Source organism: Anas platyrhynchos, chromosome 1, assembly GCF_047663525.1.
Source record: "Anas platyrhynchos isolate ZD024472 breed Pekin duck chromosome 1, IASCAAS_PekinDuck_T2T, whole genome shotgun sequence".
Classification (NCBI taxonomy): Eukaryota; Metazoa; Chordata; class Aves; order Anseriformes; family Anatidae; genus Anas; species Anas platyrhynchos.
Genome location: NC_092587.1, coordinates 166,628,819 through 166,656,379, shown reverse-complemented (window position 1 = coordinate 166,656,379; position 27,561 = coordinate 166,628,819). Strand labels below are relative to the sequence as shown.

Genomic DNA, 27,561 nt, shown 5'->3' with positions numbered 1-27,561 from the left:
AACACTCTAAGATTTGACTTCCATTTCAATGCATCTTGCCTAAATTCAGACATGTTCATCCACAATACCTCCATGTGAAATTCTTATACACAACTCTTAAGCACTTTCAAAAATAATACAAATGTAAATGTTTCAGTCATGTTAGAAAATTTAATAATAATATTTAAAAATAAAAATGATGAAAAATTACCTTCTCCGCAAGTAAGCAAATGTGTATTGGATTAAAAATGTCACTTTCAATAGTAAAGGTAGCTTTAAAATTATTTACTTTCTGAATTTTCATTTTTTATTGCAATTTTTATAGTTTGCAGAATTTTCATTATAAGGATCTGTATTGTGTAATTCTTGTCCTCTACCGTCTTTTTATTATAGCTTTCTGCGAATGGATTTAGATTTTTATCCTAAAGTCTTCTTTGTTCTAGTAGTAATTGTAAGTTCAAGTAACTATGTGAAAGACAGCAATTAGAGACTATTATTTACTTCTGCTGTTGCAAGTATGTATGTATATTCCGTTTTAGTTAATTTTTCCTACTATTTTATGTTAAGCTGATCATGTTCACTTTACCTTCCCAGTAATAAAAGCACATTAGAAAAGTAAAATTAATACTCTGCCTAGCCCTGGTCTACTCTGTACTGTTCTATACATAGAGACCTTAGGGTGGGCACTGTAGACATCTAGGCCGTTCCATTTCACTGAAAACATCTGATCATCTCACATACATCTTAACCATGACTTACTTGCAAGTGTCCATCTCTCTTAATTGGCTGTAAAGACAACAGAGGAAGATGCACCAAAATAAGTCATTTCAGTGAAATGAGCTGAGATTCTCTATAGTGAATAGTGATCCTGCTTCCCTTGTAATATGAGAACCTAAAAATGCCTCTTAACACACAACTGAAGTTTCAGTTTCTCACCAAAATCAATATTCTGCTTCATACCTGAGAATCTTCAAAGCAGACCTGTTTGTCTTCCCAGCAAAATAATAAATATAATACCTTTACACAATCCTGGTTTATTTCCAGACCACCACTGTGGAGCCCTTCATAACAAACTTTGGAGCAAACTTGATCATCATTTCCAAGTCCAGCTTTTTTCAGGTAACTTTTCAGATCCACGCATGCTAAGCTAGATGCAAATGAAAAATAGTGGCTAGTACAAGACCACTAACATTTTTCATTTTACTGTTTTATTGAATAAACTGAAACTCTTAACCATTTAAAATGTTCAGTCTTAGCGTATGGACAGATGGTAGCAAGGGAACAAGTTGACCTATCTTAAGTTATTACTGTTTCTCAGCTGATATACAATAACTACCCCTGCAAATGCTCTTAGATTGATGTATCTATAAAGCAAAATGAATTAAACTGCCATGAAGACAGCAGCTATTATAGCTATCCTTATAGCTATCCTTATAGCTATTTTTTTCAATTATTTTATTTTATAGTTTCTCAGATCTTTTTTTTTCTTTCTTTTTTTTTTTTTTTTTCATTTAAAAAATCTTTAGAGTAATTTACAGTTACTTCCAAATTAAAGGATCAGAGTTCCAATAATCACCAGTGCATTCGGGGAGGCTAGTTTTTAACCAAGACTTGGTTGTTAATATTCCAATTAATAGTTTAGACTCTTCTATAAACATGGAAAATCACACTAATAAAATTAACAAGTAATCTTCACCAGAAATAACAGGGCTTGACTTCTTATCCATATCCATATCCATATCCATATCCATATCCATATCCATATCCATATCCATATCCATATCCATATCCATATCCACATATATATATATATATTTTCTTGCTATCTATAAGATTTTCTGTTCATCTTTTCATAGATTCATGCTGTCCTTTCACAGAGCGCTTTGGTGGTGATATGCTGGCTGCCGTGTTCAAATGAAGTGTTCTGCAAATCTTATAGGAATATAATTAATTTGGGTACATATTCCAATACATCACATTTTGCTGATGTGATACTCACAGAAGGTTGGGTTGCAAGAGATACAACACAAATTTATATTGAGATGGTACTGAGAAGGGGCATCAACCCCTTTAATACCCCTTAATATGCATATAGATTAATATGCACATACAGATGTTCAGGGATTACAGTAATATGCTCTTATTTTCATTTTATAAAGTTATCTTGTTAACTTTAATTTTGTGGTGCATCTAAAGCAAGTTAACAGTACTTGAGTAAAAGTAACCTAGTTTAATCCAAATACTTGAATGTCAGAACCCCTGTCACTTGCATAACCATTTTGAAGCTATCTTTGGACTGTATCTTCACAAATATCTTCTTTTACTTATTTAACTAATGCACATACTTTCATCACATAGAGAACTCCTTTTGAGCATCATATGCCACATTCTCTTTGCCCAGATAAGCCCAGATAAACTGAATACAATTGTTAGGTCCATTAGGTTGGTTAGATGACCACTGGACCGGATGTCTTAATTTAGATGAATAAAAGTAAATTGGACAAATTTATTAGTAAATGAATGTATCATTATGAAAACAAGCCTCAGATATCTCCACTTACGTTAACTGCCTGTGTTTAATCCAAGAAACATTGGCAAAGTTGATAAATCATTTTGGAACTGATAATTCAACAGACAATAATAATACTATGAAAAAGTAGATCTAACAGGGTTACTGAAAATTTAGTACTATTCCTCTTGCCATTCTCCAAGGTATGCCATTTCTCCTACATTTTCTAATTATAATATAATATCTAACATTTTTTATTTTATTCTCAGAAACTATTTTTATAATGTTCAGTTAAATTTATTTCTAATGCAATGTAGAGATTTAAAAAGAAATGTCATTTTAAAAGGTCATATGGCAGGGACAATAGATAGCATGCAACTAAAGGCTTAGCAGAGTACAGCTCCTTTGCCCCTATTAAGCTTTTCACTAAAATGATATTTTCTGACACTATATTTTATTGGGTACTTTTTAGCAGTAAGGGATAATAGGCTTGAAATATTATGTTGATAGTAAACTATAACCTATAATTTAAGAATAATTAAAGATATTTGTTAAAAGGGCTTTCATCTGAAGCTGATTATCCTTGGATCCAAATCCTTGGATGTTGTCAATGATATACCATAAACGTAGGATTCTAAAAAACAAATCAAAACAAAACAAAACAAAAAACAGGAAACTACTAAGATAATCATATGCAAGTAAGGGTGTCTATCAACAACAAAAATACATATACATTTTGAAAATATTCATGCCATGGTGAAATTCCAACAAATAGGATCTGTGATCTCAAAATTAGAAAAAATATTTGTTTTCCTTCTTCTCTAAACTTGTGACCATCTCTTCAACCATTTTGATGAGATTTTGAGATTAATAATTTATATGAATTATTTGAGATTATAATTTACCACATATGACAACACATTCAGAACCTTGAAAATTTGATAAACCAGCATTCAAATTAGTAAGTAAGAAGTCCTGATCAGTTCAATTCACTTAATTCAATTAATTTAGTACTAATTTTTGTAACACTCTTTCAACTGCTTTATTTAATAATGATCTTTGAAGTAAAAATGTTATTGAAAGCAGATTTTTTTTTAATATTCTAATGCAATAATTTTGAAAATATCTTCAATTTTTCATTTTAAATCAATAAATCATCATCATAAATCAGTCCTTCCTATTTATTTTTTTTTATAAAACTTCATTTTCTTACAATAATGTTTTCATAGAAGATTCATTATGATCTCTGGTGCAAAAAAAAAAAAAAAAAAAGAAAAGAAACACCAAATCTTTTTGTCTGACCCTTCCACAGTGAACAGATTTGGACTAGAATGATCACACTGAGAGTCGAGAATATATTTTTTTTTCCCTTTTAACCGATTTTTTTCTCCTTTATATTTCATAAAAGCCTGAAGGAACATCCTACAGCAAGGATTTACTTAAAAAGTCTGCTTAAAAATGAGACATTATTATTTAAATTAATGTGAAAAATACTTTGAGAGGTAAAACTTTTTTCATGTCATGTGTTATCACCTATTACAAATGAACCTTATAAGGCTTTTTTTTTTTTTTTTTTTTTTTTTTTTTTTTTTTTTTCCAGGAAATATGCTTTTAAACTTAATAGCATATAGTTGTTCCCCCTCTACACACTCCCCCCACACCAGCCCTCCTCCCCTCCCCCCAGTCTAACTTTTACTTTGACAGCTGTAAATTTACTAGAAGATATAAAGAATGTATCTGAAGCTCCTGCTTCAGATTTATGGTATGTTATATGGTGTTTTCCAATTTCCAAAAGAAAAATGCACTTTTTCTGAGCTCCACCAGAGTCTACCCCAATGTATTTTTAGACGAAAAGGCAACATTATTATTTGTTTTTCAGGAAAAAAAATAAAATAATTAAAAAATATTTTAAAATAAATAAATAAATACAGTTAGTAAACTATTACTTAAAACCCATCTCTTTAGCATTTAAATATTGTCAAAAGGCATAATCAAGAAAAAAAAATCATATAGTAAACTGAAGGATTCTATTCTAGGCATTAACTACATCCAAAAAGATTTAGAAATCTGTTGAACAGAACAATGTTCTGGCTCAAAGAACGATGTTTGGGACGTATAATCACAAGAACATGACCTTTGAATGGAGAGGCAGCATTGCTTCTGAAATTAGTACTATTAATGGTTTCCTAGCTTGTCTCTATATACTTATATACAGAGATACATACAAATGTGCATATGTTGAAATAGATTCTTCACCTTGCAACACAAAAAAAAAAAAACAAAAAAAACCACATGTTGATTTTTTTTTTTGCTTTATTTAGGCCATCATACTTTTCTTCAAAACTTTTAGCAACATTATCTGCATATTAGTCAAAGCGCCTATCATCTGTTTGTAGCAGAATGCACACACCATCTGTTGCTCCTTTTTTGTTTTTCAACTGCTGTTTTCATATGCTAACATAAAAAGTAAAACAAATCAAAATAAAAATCCTGAAGTGTATTTGAGCTTCTCCTACCATGCAGTAATCATAGGAGACTCCATTAAAAAAAAAAAAAAATCATATGCCTTGACATCCCATCCCTTATAATATGTTACTCTGTAAGAGAAAAAAAAAAAAAAAAAAAAAGGTTCTTCCCAAAATTCACCCTTGAGATTAAATTGAAATTAACCTTGCTATTTTCAGTTTTGCGTATGTTAAACTTTTCATTGATCTTTTCAAAATGTTTTTGTGTCATGCACAATTCCAATACCAGAGATTTAAGAAACTTCTCTATCAGTTCTTAATCACTGAGATTTGGAAGGAAACCTTCCAATGATTTCTCCTTTGAAAGGAAACTTCAGAAGACAGAAGGCATAAGGCAACACAAATACTTTCCTTTCATAATTGTTCTCTTTCTTTTTTCCTACATAATTTCCAAGCACCACTACAAAGGACACAGGACACTTCAGACAGCAGTCTCCCTGAGACTACTTTGGTGTTTGGTTCTGCAAGTTACATTCTCAATGCTGTGCACTCTCTTATTAAGAGAGTATTAAGAGCTTAGCACATAAAAAGATCTGCAGTCAACTGTGAGCTTTGGTAATGCTTGCCTGTGATAAAGAGTAATAAACATAACTCACCTGAAGAGTAATAAACATAAGAAGTTAGATGCTGGCAAGATAGGTGGTACTAGAGATACTTGGTGCTATTAGGAAATTATATATACATGTATATATATATATTAAAAAAAACTTTAAATCTTTCTTTTGTATCTAATTTATTATTAAATTATGGAATCAAAAAGCTTAATGATATTTTCCACAATCCTTTTAAGATAAAAAGAGAAATATGATATTGAATGGGCTCACTGGGGGAATATCAAGGACAATGGCACTCAAAAACGTGCCACAAAATTGGCACAACAAATGTAGAGTTAGGGGAACTAAACATACAAGTTTTGATCATATACTTTATTTATTTATTTATTTTTGTGAATATTGTAGATTAATTTACTTCAACACTTACTTGAGGAAGATCTAGGGTCTCCTCTTCAATGACTCAGACTCAAAACATCTAGTTTCAATTTACAACAGTTTTCCCATGTAATTATTTTCGCTTAAGTTCTGTCTTTAAAAGAGGAGATAATAGTACTGACATTCACTTCAAATTTCCTGAAATTTTAAGCTTTTTTAAGATATGAGTATATGAGTATGTATTTAACACCTTACTTGATGGGGACTGACTTTGGTTATGGGAAGGCATGAGATGTGGCACTCAGACTAAAGTAGAAGAGTGGCTCCTGTAGAAGAGCCATAAGGATGCCATGACAAAGGCATAAATGGTAAAGAGTGGATGTACTTAGGCTGTAAAAGCTATTTTTAAAGAATGTAAAAATGGGATGATAAAAATAAACTTTTAATTCCCATATAAAAAAATTATTTATTTATTTATTTATTTTAAACCATCACCATTTGTAGCCTGGCAGACAGTTTGTGAGAGATTATTTACATGTCATGATTGACAGATGTTTGTCTAATCTCTGATGTTAAATTAGTACTTCAAGGAAAGTACAGTACTTTGAGAAAATCATTTCCAGTGCTTCACTGGAATCAATTCACAGCATCAATTACTTACTGATCGTCCAACCTAGATGATTCTGTGATTCTGTGATTCTATCTGATGTGTGATTTAAGTCCTTTAAATCTTCTCCAATACTTCCTTCATAGGAAGAGTAGATCAGTATTTTTACCAAATATTAAAAAGAAAAATCTGTTTCCTATGCTAATTTTGTTTTGGTATGGTATTTCCTGAAATACTGGGATTTTTACCTGGAATTTCTCCAAGTCCATATCTTTCTTGATTGACCTTGACAATGCAGCAGAGCTGACGCTCGATTATATCAACTTGTTTTGCAGACTATGTATCTGTTTATATATTCCTATGATTATTTTTTAGCAGCAGCATGGCATTGTTTACTCATATTTTACTTGCTCTTTACTAACTGCAAATTTTTTGCAGAACTGCTGTCTAGTCATTTGATCCCATTGGGTATTTGTGCTGATTATTCTTTTGACAAGATGAACTATTCTTCTGACAAGTCGAACTATTCCATATTCATTTTTTAGAGGATCTCTTTTTTTTTTTTTTTTCAGGATTATTTTGCATTCTGTCTGTAATATCCTGGTGAATCCTCTAAGACTCATTTAATCTTTAAGAAGGATATGCTTTATTTCATTATTTAGCCATTAGTGACTATAATTACTGGGCCCCAAAGAAGTATCTGAAGAATTTCAGCTGATACAGCCTACTATTCTGACACTGAACAATAATTGTTTATAATTTTGCACATGAAAAAGGCTTTCCTCTTGCATCCATTTTATAACAGTTCTGATAAATTCCCTCCAACCTAGATGAACCATGCACTTTCATCTACATTTCAATCCTCTCAGCAAGTATTATATTTTTAAACAAAATTAATATTTTAAAGTATATAACAAGAGTTACAATATGCAAAACTAAATTCAGGAGGCTTAATTATAAACAAATATGTTGGTGAAGGTATTGGTGATTAACAAATGGTTGCTTATTGAAGTGTTGTTTTTTTTTTTTTGTCAACAGTCTTTTGAAATGTGGCAGTAGTCTTAGGTCCTAATGTATGTCAACAGAATACTGAAACAATTTCCAAAAATTACTCCCATTAACTTAAGATACTAAGGACTATTGATTCCATTTTCTTTCCTTCCATCTCCCTTTCTTTCTCCTGTCTCCTTCCTTGTTAGAAATCATATTTTAAAGTTGTGCTTACTATTGCTACTTTATTATTACTATTATTTCTTTTGAGGTATTTTTATTCTAAACGTCAGAATCAGTATAAAAATTAGGTTATCACTGGGAATAAACTGATAATAAAGATTTTTTGTTCTCTTGATACCCAGTACCCTGAGCTAGTGGAAGGAGATGGGGAGCAGATTGTGGCCCTCGCAATCCATGAGGAAATAGTTGGTGACCTGCTACAGCACTTAGATGTATGCAAGTCTATGGGGCTGGATAGGATCCACCCGAGGGTGCAGAGAGAACTGACAGAAAAACTGGCCAAGCCGCTTTCCATCATTTATTAGCAGTCCTGGCTATCCGGGGAGGTCCCAGTTGACTGGTGGCTAGCAAACGTGACACCCATTTACAAGAAGGGCTGGAGGGTGGACCCGGGGAACTACAGGCCTGTCAGTTTGACCTCCGTGCCAGGGAAGTTCATCGAGCAGATTATCTTGAGTGTCATCATGCAGCACTTGCACAGCAAGCAGGCGATCAGGCCCAGTCAGCATGGGTTTTTGAAAGGCAGGTCCTGCTTGACAAACCTGATCTCCTTCTGTGACAAAGTGGCGAGCTTGGTGGATGAGGGAAAGGCTGTGGATGTGGTCTACCTTGACTTCAGCAAGGCTTTTGACACCATTTCCCACAGCATTCTCCTCAAGAAACTGGCTGCTCGTGGCTTGGACTGGCGTACGGTTCGTTGGGTTAGAAACTGTCTGGGAAGCCGGACCCAAAGAATTATGGTGAATGGAGTCAAATCCAGTTGGAGGCCAGTCGCTAGTGGAGTCTCCCAGGGCTCAGTACTAGAACCATTTCTCTTTAATACCTTTATCAATGATGTGGATGAGGGGATCGAGTTCACCCTCAATGAGTTTGCAGGCGACACCAAGTTAGGTGCGTGTGTTGATCTGTTCAAGGGTAGGAAGGCTCTGCAGGAGGATCAGGATAGGCTCTACTGATGGGCTGAGGACAACTGTATGAGGTTCAACAAGGCCAAGTGCCAGGTCCTGCATGTGGGGCACAACAATCCCAAGCAGCGCTACATGCTGAGAAATGAGTGGTTGGAAAGATACCTGGCAGAGAAGGACCTGGGAGCATTGGTGGATAGTCGGCTGAATATGAGCCAGCAGTGTGCTCAGGTGGCCAAGAAGGCCAACAGCATCCTGGCTTGTATAAGCGGCAGTGTGGCCAGCAGGGCCAGGGAAGTGATTGTCCTCCTGTTCTCAGCTCTGGTGAGGCTGCACCTCGAGTACTGTGTTCAGTTTGGGGCCCTTCGCTACAAGAAGGAAATGGAGGTGCTCGAAAGAGTCCAGAGAAGGGCGACGAAGCTGGTGAGAGGCCTGGAGAACAAGTCCTATGAGGAGTGGCTGAGGGAGCTGGGTTTGTTCAGCCTGGAGAAAAGGAGGCTCAGGGGCGACCTTATCGCTCTTTATAAGTACATTAAAGGAGGCTGTAGAGAGGTGGGGGTTGGTCTATTCTCCCATGTGCCTGGTGACAGGACGAGGGGGAATGGGCTAAAGTTGCGCCAGGGGTGTTTTAGGTTGGATATTAGGAAGAACTTCTTTACTGAGAGTGTTGTGAGGCATTGGAATGGGCTGCCCAGGGAAGTGGTGGAGTCACCATCCCTGGAGGTCTTTAGAAGACGTTTATATGTAGAGCATCACACAAAAATTCAACTACAGTAAATAGAGCCAACAGATGTTATGCATGGAAGTTGTACATGATGAGTACATGTTGTACATGATGAGTGTATATTTACTATAAGATTCTGTGAGAAATCTTTTTGTAAAAGGAACCTTTCAGTCATTCAGAAATGACCATAATTGCCTGCATAAAAATTGTAACAGTATATTTGGAGATGAATAATGAATGGATGTTTTATCTAATGTTATTCCAGATTCCAGTTTATAAGAAGAGAAATAACAAGAAATTTGAGAAAAAGTGGTGAACCAGATCAACCTGAAGTCATGGATTAGCGACTCACCTAACCTGTCTAAAACATAAAAAATCTTCTATCTCTGTATACAGACAGAAGTCTAATAACAGCAAGTTATGTATGTGAAGTTTGTGGCACATATTCTTGCAAATACAGATGCACCTTTTGCATATTTTCTCCATGTTTGCCCAAGAAATATAAATCAACTTCTATGCCCTGAAAGAACTTCATCAGTAAACTGTAAAATATTCTGAGACAACTTCGACAAAAACACACAACAGAACAAACATGCATTATGTATGCATCCTGTATTTTCTCTCCTTATATGTTTCTATACCCTATTTGTACAGCTGAAGAGTAGCAAGAAAGAATTAGGAGACAGAATAGGATTCAGCCCAAGGATTGTATTCTAAAAAGACAATGTAAGTGCTAGAGTATACCTGTCTGGATTGAAGATCTGGTACATTTTGTTTGATTGTTTTAGGGCCTCCTCTTTGAGCTTTGCACAAAGCTACACTACAATAACAGCAACAAAAGATACCATGGGGTCAAAACAATGCTGCTTTTCCCATATGGTGGAGTGGGATTAAGAGTAAAAACAGATGACAGGCAAATCCAAGATTTCTAGAAGGTTGAACATTTTAGTGTTGGTAATACAAAGTAAAACAGAAAACTTGATTGATGCAGTCTAAAAAAGAATGAATGCATTCCACATAGTGAACACAGGCACTATTAGGCATTAAGAAAGAAAATTCCTTAACTTGACAATCAATTCAGTGTGATAAAGAGTATTGGTTTAGATTCAATAAATAATTTTTAAGTGGCCATCTGTAAAAGACATTTATGTCCAAACTCATTTTGGGATAATGCCAAACATTGAAACAATGCCAAAGAATGAAATAAAAAAATCTCTTTTCAATCAGATCTAATTGCAAATGTTTCATTTCTAATATTCAATTTTATGTAGCAACCTTAAGCAAATAATTCCAATAATGTCTGGTCTCTGCAACCACCAGGCAGAGAGCACAAGGGCACAGGGATAGATGTTGCCCGAGCATTCCTTCATTATGATCACAGTTAATAAAGCTTCTGTCTGACCTGTCTTAAATTCTACTTGCATTTTTACATGCTTAGAGCCCTTATATTCCCCAAGAACTGCAAAGGACTGGAGAAAGAAGAAATAGGAAGTATGACTAAAACTGTGGTTTGGAAGAACAGGATACATACGATGATCACCTGTGATATTCTAACTGTATATATATATATATATTTATGACTATATAACTGTAGTGACAGTCTAAACTTATAGTAATCCTTACCACTGCTAGCACAAGTAGTCAGTATTAAGTAGCAAAATCCTCGAAGTGAAATAGAATTTATAGAATTATATACATTGCAGATAACATTTCCTGTAGTTGAAATAAATGAAAACCACAGGGAAAAACAAGCTCATTAAATTGAAAATATGTGTTGTAATTTTCAGATAGACATGAAAATGAAATTTAGATAACCTTTTTTGTTGTTGGTGGTGTGTTTTTTTTTTTTTTCTGAAATAAAATGCTTTCTTTCATTTCTTATTCTGCAGTACATTAGAGTGTTTTAGAAGTGTAAAAGATGTTTTAAACTGTTTACAGTTAAAATTAACATTTTAAAACTTATTTTAAAACTAAAGATTGAAAATAGTAAGACCTAAAAAATAATCATTTTAAGTAAACCATCTCTATGAAAAATCAAGATATTTCAATATATTTGTGTTTGGCTTAAATTACTGGTACCTTTTAGCTCCTCCTGGACATCTCAGATTAATTTAGGACATTTCAGGTAATGCCACTATATTACAATATAGCTGCTGAATGACATCAATAAATTTAGATGTCTTAACTGCATGCTGAATATCTTTTTTAAAATTAAAAGATAAATCATGGAACTGATCCTCAACTATATTGTTTTAAAGTCCTGGGAACAGCAATGTTTAGTTCTGGACCAACAAATGGTCTTCGGTGATATCTAACAAGGGTACACAAGTGCAAAGTCCTGTTTAATGAACTCAATTTCCTTTTCCAAAAACATTACCCATCTAGTTGACCAAGAGAGACCAGCAGATGTAATCTTTCTGGATTTCAGCAAAGTTTTTGTCACCGTTTCTCACACTATCCTTCTGTCTAGCATACAGCTAGACAAATACATAATACAATGGGTGAACAACTGGCTGATAGGTCAGGCTCAAAGGGTAATGGTAAATCAGGCTAGTGGCCAGTCACTAACAGGGTTCTGCAGAGCTCCATTTTAGGGCCAGTTCTCTTTAATGTTTTCATAAATGATCTAGACACAGGACTCAACTACATACTAAGTAAGGTTGCAGATGATACCTGTGCACTTAGTCACATTGTCTGAACTTTTGGGTAGACCTGTGTTTTGCCAGGAGCTGGACTTGATGATCCTTACAGTCCCTTCCAACTTGTGATATTCTATGATTCTATGAGATGATACTACCTTAGGAGGAGTTGTTGACTCTGCTGAGGGTAGAGACACCTTGACAAATTAGGGAGATGGGCAATCACCAACCACATAAAGTTTAACAAGAGCAAGTGCGGGATTCCACACCTGGGAAAGGGCGTCCCTGGATATACGTATGGGCTAGGGGACAAGAGGATGAAAAGCAGACCCATGGAATTGGGATTCTGGTCAACAGCAGGTTGACTATGAGTCAACTGTGTGCCCTGGTAGCCTGGTAGTATGCTGGGGTGCATCAAGCATAGCATTGCTAGCCAGTTGAGAGAAGTGATTGTCCAGCTCTACTCAGCATTGATGGGGCCTCACCTCCAATACTGTGTGCAGTGTGAGGCACTACAATATAAGGACACAAAACTATTAGAGAGTGTCCAAAGGAGGACAACAAAGATGGTGAAAGGTCTAGAAGGCAAGATGTGTGAGGAACACCTGAAGTCAATCGTTAGCAGAACTGCCACCATGGACTTTCAGAAGGCAGGCTTTGGCCTGTTTAGGAGACTGGTTGGCAGAGTTGCTTGGGAGAAGCAGTCTTGAAGGGTAAAAAGAGTCCAGGAAGGCTGGACATTCTTCAAGAAAGAAATCCTAAAGACACAGGTCCTCCACATGCCAAAAGATGAGCCGGCATGGTAGAAGACTGGCCTGTCTCAACAGAGAGCTGTAGCTAAAGCTCAGAAAGAGAAGGAGAGTTTATGACCTTTGGAAGAAAGGGTGGGGTACTCAGGAAGACTACGAAGATGTTGTGAGGCTGTTCAGAGAGAAAATTAGAATCCCAGCTGGAGGTCAGTAGTCCAACTGGCTACTGCTGTTAAAGACATTAAAAAGTGTTTTTTATAAATACATAAACAAGAAAAGAACTAAGGAGGATATCCATCCTCTGCTGGATGTGAGGGGAAACACAGTGAGGAAAAGGCTGAGGTACTTAAAGCTTTCTCTGCTTCACTTTTTAGCAGCAAGAGCAGTTGTTCTCCAGTTACTCAGTCCCCTGAGCTGGTAGATAGGGTCAGGGAGTGGAATGAAGCCCTCATAATCCATGAAGAAATGGTATATGACCTGCTAAACCACTTAGATGTATGCAAGTCTATGGGCCCAAGAGTACTGATAGGGCTGGCGGAAGCACTTGCCAAGCCACTTTCTATCATTTATCAGCAGTCCTGGCTATCAGGGGAGGACCCAGTCGAATGATGGCTAGCAAATGTGACAAAAGAAGAGCCAGAAGGAGGATCTGGAGAGCTACCGGCCTGTCAGTCTGACCTCGGTGCTGGGGAAGCTAATGAAGCAGATTATCTTGAGTATGTACATGCAGTACTTAGAGGACAACCAAGGGATCAGGCCCAGTCAACATGGGTTTATGAAAGGCAGGTCCTGTTTGATGAACTAGAGCTCCTTCAAAAAGGTGACACACTCAGTGCATGAGGGAAAGGACCTGGATGTGTTCTACCTAGACGTCAGTAAGGCTTTTGACACCATTTCCGACAGCATTCTCCTGAAGAAGCTGACTGCTCAAGGCTTGAATGCATGTATGCTTTGGTGTAGCAAGGTGGGGATTGAACACTTCTCCTAAGCACCAAGTGATAAGATGAGGAGAAATGGCCTCAAGTTTTGCTGTGGAAGGTTTAGGTTGGATTTAAGGAACAATTTATTTACTGAACAGGTTGTGCGGCATTGCAATAGGATGCCCTGGTAAGTGTTTGAGTCACCATCCCTGGAGATCTTCAAGAAATGTGTAGATTTATAACTTAGTAGCATGGTTTACTGGTGGACTTTAGTACGAGGTTAAAGGCTGGACTAGATGATCTTAGAGGTCTTTTCTAACCTGAATGATTCTATGATTCTATGATTCTTCATTCAGCTTAGAGAAGGCTGAGGTTTAACAACTGCAAACTTAACTGCAACCTCATGGCGGCCTACAGTTTCCTCACAAGGGAGAACGGAGGGGCAGTTACTGTTCTCTTTGGCAACTAGTGACAGCTAGCTAGGGAACAGCATGAAGCTTTGGTAGGGGTGGTTCTGGCTGGGTATTACGAAATGGTTCTTCACTGAGAGGGTGACTGAGCACTGTAACAGGCTCCCCAAGGAAGCAGTCATGGCACTAAGCCTGTCAGAGTTCAAGAAGCATATGGACAACACTCTTAGACATATGCTTTAATTTTTAGTCAGTCCTCTGTGGAGATGGAATTGAGAATCCTTGAGGAGTTGGATCCTTGAGGGTCCCTTCCAGCTCAGGATTCTCTCTGATTCTATGAAAAATGTAATTTTATCCAGTGCTTAAACTACGTAGACAATAGCAACAATAACTGTCAAGTCTTGATTTCTAGTGTATTTAGTGGGCTCATGTTTTAAAGCAGCACCCTTACATTTATTAGGATGAGGGATATGTTCTTTATTAATGCTATGAAATCTAAGATTTAATTATATCTATCCTTTTAGAATAGTTTGAATTTGCAGTGTAGACTTCAGTTGATGTTCATTTTCTCAAATTTAATTGAACATTAAACATTTAAATTGAACACTTAAATCTGAATTAGTCACTCTAGACTACTGTTACACTCAATGAAGAAAAAATGGGCATGTCTGGATGACAATTCCTCTTATTCTAAAATGGATATCTAAGAAAGAGATAAGATAAATCTGCACCACTGACAGAATGAATTACTCAAACTTAGGTGTCACACTGACCCATTAGATATAGCAAATGGTACCATCAACTTGGCAGCAATTCAGGAAACAGATCAGCAGAACATAGTAAAAGTGGGAGCTGGAGAAGAAACAGGAATTGGAATTCTGTTAGAATTCCATTAAAACTGTCAAAGGAGCTGAGAAATTTTCTGAAGGATACTGACATATGAAGAGTAGGAAAGGGCGTCAGAAAAGAAGAATGAGAGGTCTGATGTTAGTTGTTAAGGACCTAGAGGACAATTGGACTTTACAGACTTTAATTGGACTGTGTGAAAGCATCTAGGAAGGAATACAGGGAAGAATGGGCAGTTTTTGTGGCACAGTAAGTAACTTGGTGAGTAAACTTAAGAGGCAGATAACAAGATAAATCAGGAAAATCAAGTAGGACTATCTGCATAAAGAACTCAGGACTTGATAAGACAGTCAGAAAAAGGTCAAGACTGTGTAAAGGAGAGTAAGGCTAGGATAAGATCCAGAATGAGTACAAATAAGTACGACAAAATAGTTTAAAGAGGATGGAATAAATGGAAGTAAGTCTGGGAGTGACAAGAAGAAAAGTGCATGTGTGTGCTTGGCACTAAGACCTCAAATGAAGGAGAAAATTCTTAGGACTTGCTATCCCTTCAACTGTTGTATCCCCAAATCTTTTACAAAGAGGGTTCACAGTCACCATTTTAATTATCCACACAAATAAGAACTTCCTTTTACTACCAGTTATTTTACTGGTTCAAGTGGCAATAAGATATAGAGAGAATCCTGAAGTTTCAGACCTGCATCCTAGTGGAGGACAAAAGAAATAGCAATACATGAAGTGACTTTTCTGCGCTATTCCATTTTTTTCTAAAACCAAGCCAAAACCAGACAACCAACCAACGAAACCTATTTAAAAACCTACATTAGAAATGCTATTCTTAATGTAGCAAAGAGAAAGATTTCAAAGTTAGAAAATTCCAGAGCTAGATTGTCCTTGTCACCTTATTTTAATTCCATCTGTGCATAGAGTCTTTAGCTATATGATCATGAACTATTTTTATCAGATACTATTGCATGATATGCACAGGACATAAGTCCTCTGAGAATAAATCAGAACTGTGGATTTAAAAAGTCTGTGGTGTGTGGTACATCTGAAACCTGTCCTTTTTGTTGTCAAAGTCAAAAGTAGAACTGTAGAAATAAAGAAGTTATATAACTATTTAAAAAAAGTTTCATAACTGAGGTGAAAAGCAGTTTTGTGGTTAAGGCAAATTAATTATTCTCTCCTGATTCGGCAACCTAGAAATGCAGAGTTCTGTGTTATATATTCCAGCCCAAGCGCTAAATTATATTCCGGGAAAAAAAAATAAAAATTATACGAGACAACAAAATCAACAGAAAATGTGAGTACCTCTAAGTATGGTATGTAACTCTCGGATATGGCTATCACAGTAGAATCCACAATTAATATTTCAGTATCTAAAGAATACCAAGTGGACAGAACCTCAGAATGGCCATTGCCATTTTTGGTTAAGAACATTCTAAAGGTGTGACAGCTCATAGGATAGACTAAGAAATAGGAAGGTGTGATTCCCCTTTTTTTGTAAACTCAGGCACCCAAGTCCAAGCGGTAAGCAGGAAACTATATTTGCATATCTAGATGTACCTTTACTTAGATACATTTACTTAGATGCATGTGCATTAGTATATCGAGTAATTACAGTGTAAACTCTGATGATGATTTTATCTGAAGTTCATACAATCATCACAATATTTTCTCATGATATTAGAAAATTGCACTGAAATTCTTCTTTACCCAGACAGGTTTCAAACTCATAACTTTCTACAGCAACATGTTAACCACAAGATTGTAGAGTGCTAAGAGAAATGGAGCCAGTCTTGGAAGTAGAAGAGAAAAAAGGGGAAAAGCAGGCGAGATTTGTGGGATCTAGATAGTCTTGATTTCACAGTTTTAAAACTATACGTTTATGTTTCTGATTCTACTCTGATCTACTCGATTTCTTAAATAAATATTTACAGAATCACAGAATTTCTAGGTTGGAAGAGACCTCGAGATCATCGAGTCCAACCTCTGACCTAAAGCTAACAGTCCCCACTAAACCATATCCCTAAGCTCTACATCTAAACATCTTTTAAAGACTTCCAGGGATGGTGACTCCACCACTTCCCTGGGCAGCCTGTTCCAGTGTCTAATAACCCTTTCAGTAAAGAAGTTCTTCCTAACATCTAACCTAAAACTCCCCTGGCACAACTTTAGCCCATTCCCCCTCGTCCTGTCACCAGGCACGTGGGAGAACAGGCCAACCCCCACCTCACTACAGCCTCCTTTAAGGTATCTGTAGAGAGCAATAAGGTCGCCCCTGAGCCTCCTCTTCTCCAGGCTGAACAAGCCCAGCTCCTTCAGCCGCTCCTCGTAGGACTTGTTCTCCAGGCCCCTCACCAGCTTCGTTGCCCTTCTCTGGACCCGCTCAAGCACCTCGATGTCCTTCTTGTAGCGAGGGGCCCAAAACTGAACACAGTACTCGAGGTGCGGCCTCACCAGAGCCGAGTACAGGGGGACGATCACTTCTCTAGCCCTGCTGGTCACACTGTTTCTGATACAAGCCAGGATGCCGTTGGCCTTCTTGGCCACCTGAGCACACTGCTGGCTCATATTCAGTCGACTATCAACCATCACTCCCAGGTCCTTCTCTGCCTGGCAGCTCTCCAACCACTCATCTCCCAGCCTGTAGCTCTGCTTGGGGTTATTGCGCCCCAGGTGCAGGACCCGGCACCTGGCCTTATTGAACTTCATGCAGTTGACCTCAGCCCATCTGTGCAGCCTATCCAGATCCTCCTGCAGAGCTTTCCTACCCTCGAGCAGATCAACACATGTGCATAGCTTGGTGTCATCTGCAAACTTACTGAGGGTGCACTCAATGCCCTCGTCCAGATCATTGGTGAAGATATTAAAGAGGACCGGCCCCAGCACTGAGCCCTGGGGGATGCCATTAGTGACTGGCCTCCAACTGGACTTGACTCCATTTACCACAACTCTTTGGGCCCGGCTATCCAGCCAGTTTCTAACCCAACGAAGCGTGCGCCAGTCCAAGTCAAGAGCAGCCAGTTTCTTGAGGAGAATGCTGTGGAAGACGGTGTCAAATGCCTTGCTCAAGTCAAGGTAGACCACATCCACAGCCTTTCCCTCGTCCACCCAGCGCGTCACTTTGTCACAGAAGGAGATCAGGTTCGTCAAGCAGGATCTGCCTTCCATAAACCCATGCTGACTGGGCCTGATCGCCTGCTTGCCCTTCAAGTGCCGCATGATGACTCTCAAGAGGATCTGCTCCATGAGCTTCCCTGGTACTGAGGTCAAACTGACAGGCCTGTAGTTCCCCGGGTCTGCCCTCCAGCCCTTCTTGTAGATGGGCGTCACATTTGCTAGCCGCTAGTCAACTGGGACCTCCCCAGATAGCCAGGACTGCTGATAAATGATGGATAGGGGCTTGGCCAACTCCTCTGCCAGTTCTCTCTATACCCTTGGGTGGATCCCATCCAGCCCCATCGATTTGTGCACATCCAAGTGCCGTAGCAGGTCACCAACCAGTTCTTCGTGGATGGTGAGGGCCACATCCTGCTCCCCATCCCCTTCCACCAGCTCAGGGTACTGGGTATCCAGAGAACAACCGGTATTGCCGCTAAAGACTGAGGCAAAGAAGGCATTAAGCACCTCCGCCTTTTCCTCATCTCTTGTAACTAAGTTTCCCCCCGCATCCAGTAAAGGATGGAGAATCTCCTTAGTCCTCCTTTTTGTGTTGATGTATTTATAAAAACATTTTTTGTTATCTTTAACGGCAGTAGCCAGATTGAGCTCCAGATGAGCTTTGGCCTTCCTAATTTTGTCCCTCCAATTTAATTTTAAAAATAGTTGTGAAACAGACTGGTAAACTTTGAATTGCAGTGTTAAATTTTAATTTACAAAATTACTTACAAAATTACACTTTTTAACATTTTGGACTCCCATTTATACTGAATTCTTTATTTTCCATTGTCAATTTCAACAGAAATAGTTGTAAATGCTCTTCCGTCATGACTTTTTCTAGTGAAACAAGATATGGGTTTGAAACTCTTCTTTGTAAGGAGGGCACAGAGATCAGCTCTTTCAATTCCTACTTTTTAGCATGCTATTATATGGCATATAATAGTGGGAGGACTTGCCACCTTCACTCAGAAGTTTTATTTTCAAATACCTGTACATTTTATGAAAGACTTCTGTACTGTCAGTGATTGTTTTATGTAGGCTTGACATATCTAGTATATCCTTCCTGCAGCTGTCTCAAACAAAATGTTAATTCGATCCTGTGTTCCTCATTCCTCTTCAGTCAGAGAAGTCTGGAACTGGTCTACAGAAGTGCTGATCACTTTCAAGTGAGAAAACAGAAAGTAGTAGGAGAAAAATGTTATGTGCTCTAAAGCCAGCAATTCAAGTATTCAAGTTTTTGCTTTGTGGCTGCTTCTGTTGGTGGTATTGGTGGTGGTCTTGCTTTGTTTTGGTTTTATTTGTTTTTGTTTTTGTTTTTTTTTTCTATGTTTCACTTGCCCACTGTAAAATAAAAAGGTAGTAAAGACAAACCCATTAACAGTTTGTGAGGCACATAGCAAGTGTTGTGGTGAACAGTACTGAGGGCTCATGAGCAATCACAGAAAATGTTTGGACAGTGTTAAGTAAGTGTAAAGTATCCTACCATTCACCACATCAAGGAGGAAAGAAAACACTGACCACTTGATTATTAAATGACTACAGTTCATTTTGTGGATTAATAGATCTTATGAAAAAACATGATCATGGAAAAACTCCATTATAAACACATGTGTAGCTCATGGCTACACAGGAAGTATTTGCACTCATATTTTCCAAGCTTTGTCAGGTTGATTTATAAATCTGAATTGCAAATCCATTGTATGGATTATTTTTTCCTGACAGCTTTTTCTTATATAATTAAGATCAAAATAGAATCTATGCTTGGATATCTACCGTAGTCATTTTAAAATTTGACATGCAAACTCTGAAACAATTTGATATGTAAGCTTTCCAGCAATTTCAAACAATGAAACAACGTTTAAATGATAATTGTTCACTGTAAAACATTTATTTTTGAATACAATATACAATGTAGACCATTTATGTCAGTACTTTATATCATGCACAATGATATAAAGTCTTAATGCCAATGGGACAACCCACACAACGTTATGTGGATTGCACATTGTGCATAGAAGTATCTGTAAAATCAACCTGACAAGATGTTCTTTAGAAGTGTACCAAAACAAATAAATAAACTATAATGTATTATTACCCAACCATGCTATCCTGTAACATCTCCCAAAATATTAAAAGTAAAATTCAGAATTCAAGATCATTCAGCTGTTTATCTTAGATGTGAAAATAAACTAACTACCAATCCACAAATAGCCCCAAACAGGATTCTGCACATGAGATAGGCTGAAAAAAAAATGATTCCACTACAGAATTCTTGTTTTGAGAAGAGGAGAGCAACCAGAAAAACTTGTCTGGGGATTAAAAAAAAAAAAAAAAAAAAAAAAAAGGGCATTTGCACTTATTTGCACTTGTAGGTAGTTATTAAAAGTTATTAAAAGTAGAAGTAGCAATAAATAGATTATTCCAAGGCATCAAAACATAAAACCAAAGCCTTCCTGTTCCTCATGTTATATACTACCACTGCTATACTCCCAGAGGACTCCTGCTCATGTCTGAAATATTGTGGATATGTTCCATGCTATAACATATTTGAGCTGAATTCTCACTGTTTTTTCACAAAACAAAAATGCTGCTTTCCCAACAGTCCTAATGTTTTAAAGTAGTTGTAAAATGTGTTCAGGACAAAATATCAAGGGGAGCCATGAGCTAACGATTTTATACTAACTGTACCAAAAAATGCAGGTATTTGTCTGTAGTCTTGCTGGAAGTTCAAAAATTTTGGCTCTTTGTGCATTTAGTAATATCTCTCATTCAAAACTGAACTGCAGTTTATATATTTTACATATATATATATATATATATATTATTTATGTATAGCCATATTGAAGTAAAAATTTGGCACTATTTATGAAAAAGACTAATTTCTATAGAGTGATGGAGATGTAAATTGTTGGGGCGTAAGAAAATTTTTAGACCACTGAACTTTTATGGAATCACGTACTGGACACTCAAGTACAGAACTGATATTTTTGCAGTATTTGAACATCTCTCACCATAGCATTCAAAATTGCAGGTAAACTAAAAGATGGAAAAAGAGATTAACCATGGAAAAAGAGAAGGGAAAGTCTCAGACTGTAAACTAAATATTCTCATATTTCAAACCCTGACATTTTTATTAATAATAAAATGTTATCATCATTATTCTGAATTTAAACAAATTTTAGCATATGACCTCAAAAAGATTAGGAGCTACAGATGACGAGATGTGTTGTTTCACCACCAATGAATGAAAAGTGTGGAAGAAACAGACTATAAAAAAACAACAGCAGTAAAAGTAAATTGGATATATAGTATCATCGAGTACATATGCGATGTGAAAATTCATTCTAGCAAGTCAACCCTTATGGCCAAATTAAATAGTGCCATTTAATTTCAGTAAGCTTCTGCCAGTATAACAATCTTCAAAGACTCTTAGATCAGCAATGCACCCAAAATAAAAAGAAAAATAGATTATATTTGTGCCAGTTTTTAATCTCTGCTATTCTTTTCAGAAACCCTGGAGAAAATTTGCCTTTCACCTGTCTTTATAGTGTATCTTGATAACATTTTATATTAATTCATATATCAGCATCTATCTTCTTGTTTAGAATAACTTCCAATGGTTATGAAAACTAGTGTCACTTTTTATTTTAAAATGTAAATTTTGAATTGTAAATTATCAGCTATAGTAAAATGTAAATTTTGAATTGCAAATTATCAGCTATTCTACATTTTTTTAAATGGTGTAGATTCTATGAAAATAACTACTCTGATAAAGCAATTAAGAATATATGTGTTAGAATATATTCCCTACTTCTCAACTTTGGTCTTTAAAAAAACTTAACATAGGCCAAGTTGGATGTACATGTATGTATATGTATAGCTATAGTTAATCCAAACAAATGCATGGTGTTGTCTCTTTACCTAATAAAGTATTTGATACAGTAAACTTTGCTTTCAATAAGAAGAACATACATTGTGGCTTAAGAATGCCAGGTGTCTCATTTCAGTTTATAAACATGACTGCATATTTACCTCCCACAGAAAAAGTAATAAATGACAAGCTAAATGAAATTTAAATTATTTTAACAATGGGGAGATGGGGGCAAGCAGAATTAAACCAGTGAAAAGTTTATTGTCCTCCGGAATTATTATCTGTATTATAGCATTTCTGGAAACTCTGTCTGAGATACATTTCCCTCTTCTGTTGACTTTAATTTTTTTTTTATGCTGAGGAGGGCAGGGTGACCGAGAAGGCGAAGCAGCTCAAGATTCAAGGAACTTCCAAATGAAACAACCAGGTGCTGGATGTGACTTGCTGGCTTTTACATCTCCCCAGGTGTCACTGGGTTCATGACTCAAATTCTCATTTTTCTCTGTCACAATTTAGCTTAATTTCCCAGATGTTCCCTAACATCTCGGCACCCTGACATCTCGGTACCTGGCGCTACTATTCCTCTGAACTTCTAACAAAGTTGGGTGCTGAGATCTCACCACCCCCGGGGCTCGGTGCGCTGTCCCGTCCCCCGAAGCACCCTTGGCACATGAGGAACCCTCTGTCCGCCCTCCCTCTCCATCACAAAGCCCCCAGCCCCCAAAACCCTGGCTCTGGAAGCTCAGGAGCCCTCCTCCACCGGCTCCGACCACCCTCCTCCAACAACTCAAACTTTCCTCCGTGCGCCCCCGGCCATCTCACTCCTCCCGGACGGCACCGGCCGCCCCCCATCGGGCCTGGACAAGCCCCACCACCCTCCACCCCCCAAACCGCGGCAGCGCAGCCCCTACCTGCGCCCTCCTCCGTCACCTGTTGCCCGGCTGCCGCCATCCGCGCATCTCCCCGGCGCCTCCTCCCGCTCGGCCGGCGCCGGGGGCTTCTCGGGCTCCCGGGCGACCTCCATCCCGCCGGGCGCCGCCTCCGCCTCCTCCTCCTCTTCCTCCTCCAGGGACTCCACGTAGAAGACGGTGCGGGGCGGTGGAGGAGGAGGACCCGGCCCCGGCCCGTGCCCCCCGCCCGGCCGCGGCGTCCCGTTGGGCGGCCCGGCGGCGGTGGAAGAGGTTGAGGAGGGGGATTTCTTCCAGAAGGCGCTGCTGCCCCTCTCCTGGCTCTTCAGCAGGCGGCTCTGGCTCGGCCCCCAGTGCTCGAAGCTGCTGTCGGGCGGCAGGCAGCCTCCCCCCGCCGGGCCGCCCGCCGGCGAGGGGTGGCTGAACAGTTTCCAGCGGAGGCGCAGGATGTGCTTCACGTCGAAGTCTTTCCTGCCGGAGCCGGACATGGTGCCGAAGAGGGACTCGGGGCGGCCGGGCAGGGCCGGGAGGCGGCGGAGGATCGGAGGCTTCTTCGGGCAGAGCTGAGCCTGCAGGGCGAGGGGTGGTGGTGGGCGGCCGGAGGAGGGAGATGCGCGCACACAGGCAGCGCGGAGAGGGAGAGGGAGGATGGAGGGAGGGATGGAGGGAGCGATGCACAGAGCCGAGAGGAGGGGAGAGGCACCCAGCAGGGAAGGGAGAAGGAGAAAGGGAGCTGACGAGAATTTGCACGGCGATCGGTGGAAAGGGGAGGGGAGAGAGGCAGGAATGAGAGACACCTCTCAGGGGAGACAGGCACTTGCGGGTGAGAGATGCTGCAAAGGAGCGCTGATCTGATTAACGGGGGAGCGAGCGGAGCTACAGCCCGGAGAGGACCGGCGGCAGCAGCCGCGCCGGGAGGCAGGTGGCTCTTCCTCTGGCTCTTGGAGCTTCGTGACCGAGCGCCACTGGAGAAGTCACCTGGAAGCCTCTCTCCACCTCCCGCCTCCCCATCCCATTTCTCAGGGGAGTCCCATGCTTGCGGCTATCTGCGATAGCAAAGCCAGAGAGCTGGCATGGGGTGAAAGCAGGGCTCCTTTATATATGCTGTACATAGGAGGGGGAAAAAAATAATAATTAAAAAAATGCCAGCGAGGCTGTCAAGGTCCTCACTGTACAATTTTCTATCTGTCTCAGTGCCTCTAACCAAGCCGCCCCCTCCCCTGCATGTGACGCAGATGTGCTCTGGGGCCATCAGTGTGAAGACACAGAGGGAAAAAGATGCTTCAGTCTTCCTCATCTGAGTAAGTTGGCAGGTCGCTAATTGTCTGTCATAGCCTCCTGCTCCCCTCTCTCCAGCACCTTGTTTTGGTTCTGAGTCCACTATATTATACTGGGAGAAAAAATAAAGGGAAACAAATGGAGCAGTAGCAGCAAACACAAGAGCATGAATCATAGGAGTACAAACTTAATGGACTGCATGCTGACTGGATGAGGTTACAGGTTAACAATTTATTCTGCAGGCTCCATTCATTAGCCTGTTGGCTCAGTGTTGCTTCACCAGTAGAAAACATTGGCTAGAGGGATGGTGCGTGAAACAGAAATAGCACTACATATCTGCTTCTTACCTTTTATATATGCTCTTAATGCAGTCTGACAGTGTTAAACCCAAGGGAGGCTCCTTCACAACAGAGAAATCTGCTTAGGAACATCTGCCCACTTGGGACGGATATCGCAAAGTATGCTGTGCATCTGGGATGTAATTACAGAATTAAAAGCTTCATGGTGAAATGTGGGAGAGGGGGATATAGGGGCAGAACTGAACTGCATATCATCAGCTGGTAGCATATAAAGATGTACAGAATGCCTGCAATCCACCTGTACCTTAGAAAGTAGCATTTTAAAAGAAGATGTAAACCTAGGAAAGTGAAAAAGAAGATTTACCCCTGGGAAAGTGATGAAAAATATATATTCTCATCAAGGTACTCTGCTTTGGTCTGTTTTACCCATGTACCTGTGAGCTATCCATTTTTTTATTATTATTATTTTATTATTTTTTTCTGATAGCTCTCTGTGAATTCAAGAAAAAAATAGTTGAAAGAATTCTTTTCCTCAAGCTGGAATGTTTTAATTCCTCATTCGTAAAACGTTACAGCTTTAAAAATCCTCCAGAGAAACACAGAAGTCAAACATTAATTAACAATTTTATTACTGTTTTATTTAGTTTATCACAGAAGCTGTGCTTCTAGTTATAAACCAATATTAGGGTCTGTGTTTCAACTTTGATTAAGGTCTGTATTTAAGAGAACAAGAAATTCAGGACACAAAGCCCTACTTTCAAGGGAAGAAAAATTGCCACTGTGTATTTTAAATATTGATTTATGCCACAACAGCTGGACTGCAAACTCTCTAGTGCCTCGGTTCTGCTCTCAGTACTCAGTGCTAAAAAAAAAAAAAGACAAAAATCCTTCTAAAGCAAACAGAAGAGATGGTTCACTTTTATATAAGAACTGATCTGAGTGAATATGTACTGCTTGGGAGAGCAGTAGGAAGAAAAGCATAAAAATTTTAATCTAGAATAGGGCGGATGACTTTAATCATTTCAGAGACTTTAGAAATGCACCTCTTATGAAAATGTATGTGAAATCATCCATGAGTCCTGGTTACTTAATGCCTGGCTATGAGCTCTAAAAGGTGGGAATATGAACATGTAAAATAGCTTTTATCAGTGAATACATAGATACTATATATCTAATATCTTTTAATTGATTAGGGAAGTTCAGAAATATTCTGAGGAGGATTGCATATTTTCCTTGCTTTATTGTAAATCTTAGACATTTTAAATTCTAAATTAATACTTTAGTTGAACATTTGATGTGAACAGTTGACAGATTTTTATTTATTTTCATCTAAACTGCATTGCATAGATTTTGTCTTTATTTCTGTTACTTAGATATTATAAATAGCAATTCATTGTAACATTTTTTTTTTCTATGTATACTTCAGAAGTCACTCAATGAATATATTAAAGTATCATCCAACAAAGTGATTGAGTTTTTTATCAGCTTTCTGGTACAAACTAGAAAAAAATTATGAAGAAAAAAGTAAAAAATATTTTAGGTTGTTATTCAGACTTTGTTATTTCAATTATGTCAGTAACTGAAATTGTCTTTGATTATTATTGTTTTTAATAATTAAATTCTCAACTCTTTGGTGTATTCTTTGTAGGTTTTGACATTGTAACATTACTTGATTCTTTCATGTTCTGGTACATTTTTTGAGGCTAAGAGATACATTAATTTGGTACGTATACCTGCTGTTTTACAAGCATCTTACAGTTTATTTCATGTGTGAAGATGTATGAACACTGTCATAAAAAGAAATCTGGAAAGACCTTTAATCTTCTTATTCAGATCACATTCATAAGTATAAAGAAAGTATTTTGTCAATGTACAGTAAACAGGAGCTAGACCATGAAGAAACTACAACAGAGAAGTATCTGTTGTCACTGTATATAATACATGAATAAATCGGTTTCCTTAACCTGAAGTAAAAAAGATGAAACTGTTTTTACAGAATTCCTTTTCTTCATGGTTCCCTGAAAACACTTTTTGACATATGCCAGAAGGACATATTGGAGGCATGACAAGGTGAAGACAAATGTCTTTTAAGTTTCAATTGAAACTTCTGTTATGTAAAATGATTAACTTAACTGTATAGGTTGTCTAGACTTAGTGTGGTAAAGAGTAACCTTTCTCCTTCATGCAGGAAACATAAAAGGTATCCTCTGTTGGAGTTTTAGGGGCCTTGCTCACATTCAATACACAATACAAATAATAATAATAAAATCATTAGTTTATTAGTCACTGATGTCAGACTACTTATATGGTGTTGGCATAAACATATGAACAGACTTGTGAAAATACACATTTCTAAGTTGCCGAAGGGAAACATTTTGATGCCTTACAGACTTCCATCCTTACCAAAGGGGGCAAACCATTAAATGTAAACAAGATAATAATAAACTTGGGTAAACTGTCACATGTCTGTTGCACACTAGAACATACTGTATTACATTGTATTTTTGTTCATTGAACAACATGTTTCTGAACTCCTCACCTCTTGCAGTTTCCCCAGATTAAAAACCATGCAAAGCTTGAATATAGAAACTTTGCTTGAAAGTGCTCATGGCTCTTTTTTCTTTTTCTGTTAGTTAAGTAAAGAGATGAAAATAGTTAATCTCACGGTCTCTTTTTAGGAGTCAGATTCCTGACACTTTCTTTTTATGTTTCCAACAGTCTACAAATGAATTCGTTTCACATAGCTATGTCCTTAAAAAAAAAAAAAAAAAAAAAAAAAGTTTCATGTTCATTCTTTGTAGGAAAAATGGCCTAGAAGTATACATTCTTTTAATAAATCTTATAAATCTTCCAAGCAATAAAGAGCACTTTCAATGAAAATGACCTTGTAGTAGTATCCAAACTGGTCAGATTCGATTAACCCTCTTTTTTTTTTTTTTTTTTCTTCTTCCCATTGCAAAACTTGTTATTTATTTTTGTTTTTCAAATGTTTTATATTAAGATATTTACATGTTTTACTCCCTTCGTACCTCAAGGAGAATTGGTAGATCAGAAATAAAGATAAATTG

General features: G+C 38.0%; 1 protein-coding gene and 1 long non-coding RNA gene across 2 annotated transcripts in view; one reads left to right on the top strand and one right to left on the bottom strand.

Moving 5' to 3' along the window:
• KLHL1 (kelch like family member 1) overlaps positions 1–23,407 on the bottom strand; it is a 245,005-nt gene extending 221,598 nt beyond the window's left edge. The window contains exon 1 of the mRNA XM_027472827.3: positions 22,920–23,407. Within this exon, the coding sequence (XP_027328628.1) occupies positions 22,920–23,404 (485 nt within the window). The 5' untranslated portion in view covers positions 23,405–23,407. The remainder of the gene's footprint in view (positions 1–22,919) is intronic.
• On the top strand, positions 23,108–27,051 carry LOC113845730 (uncharacterized). Its single transcript, XR_003501451.3, has 3 exons — positions 23,108–23,405; positions 24,111–24,217; positions 24,566–27,051. It is a non-coding gene; the product is annotated as an uncharacterized lncRNA (long non-coding RNA).
• The last annotated feature ends 510 nt before the right edge of the window (positions 27,052–27,561 follow it).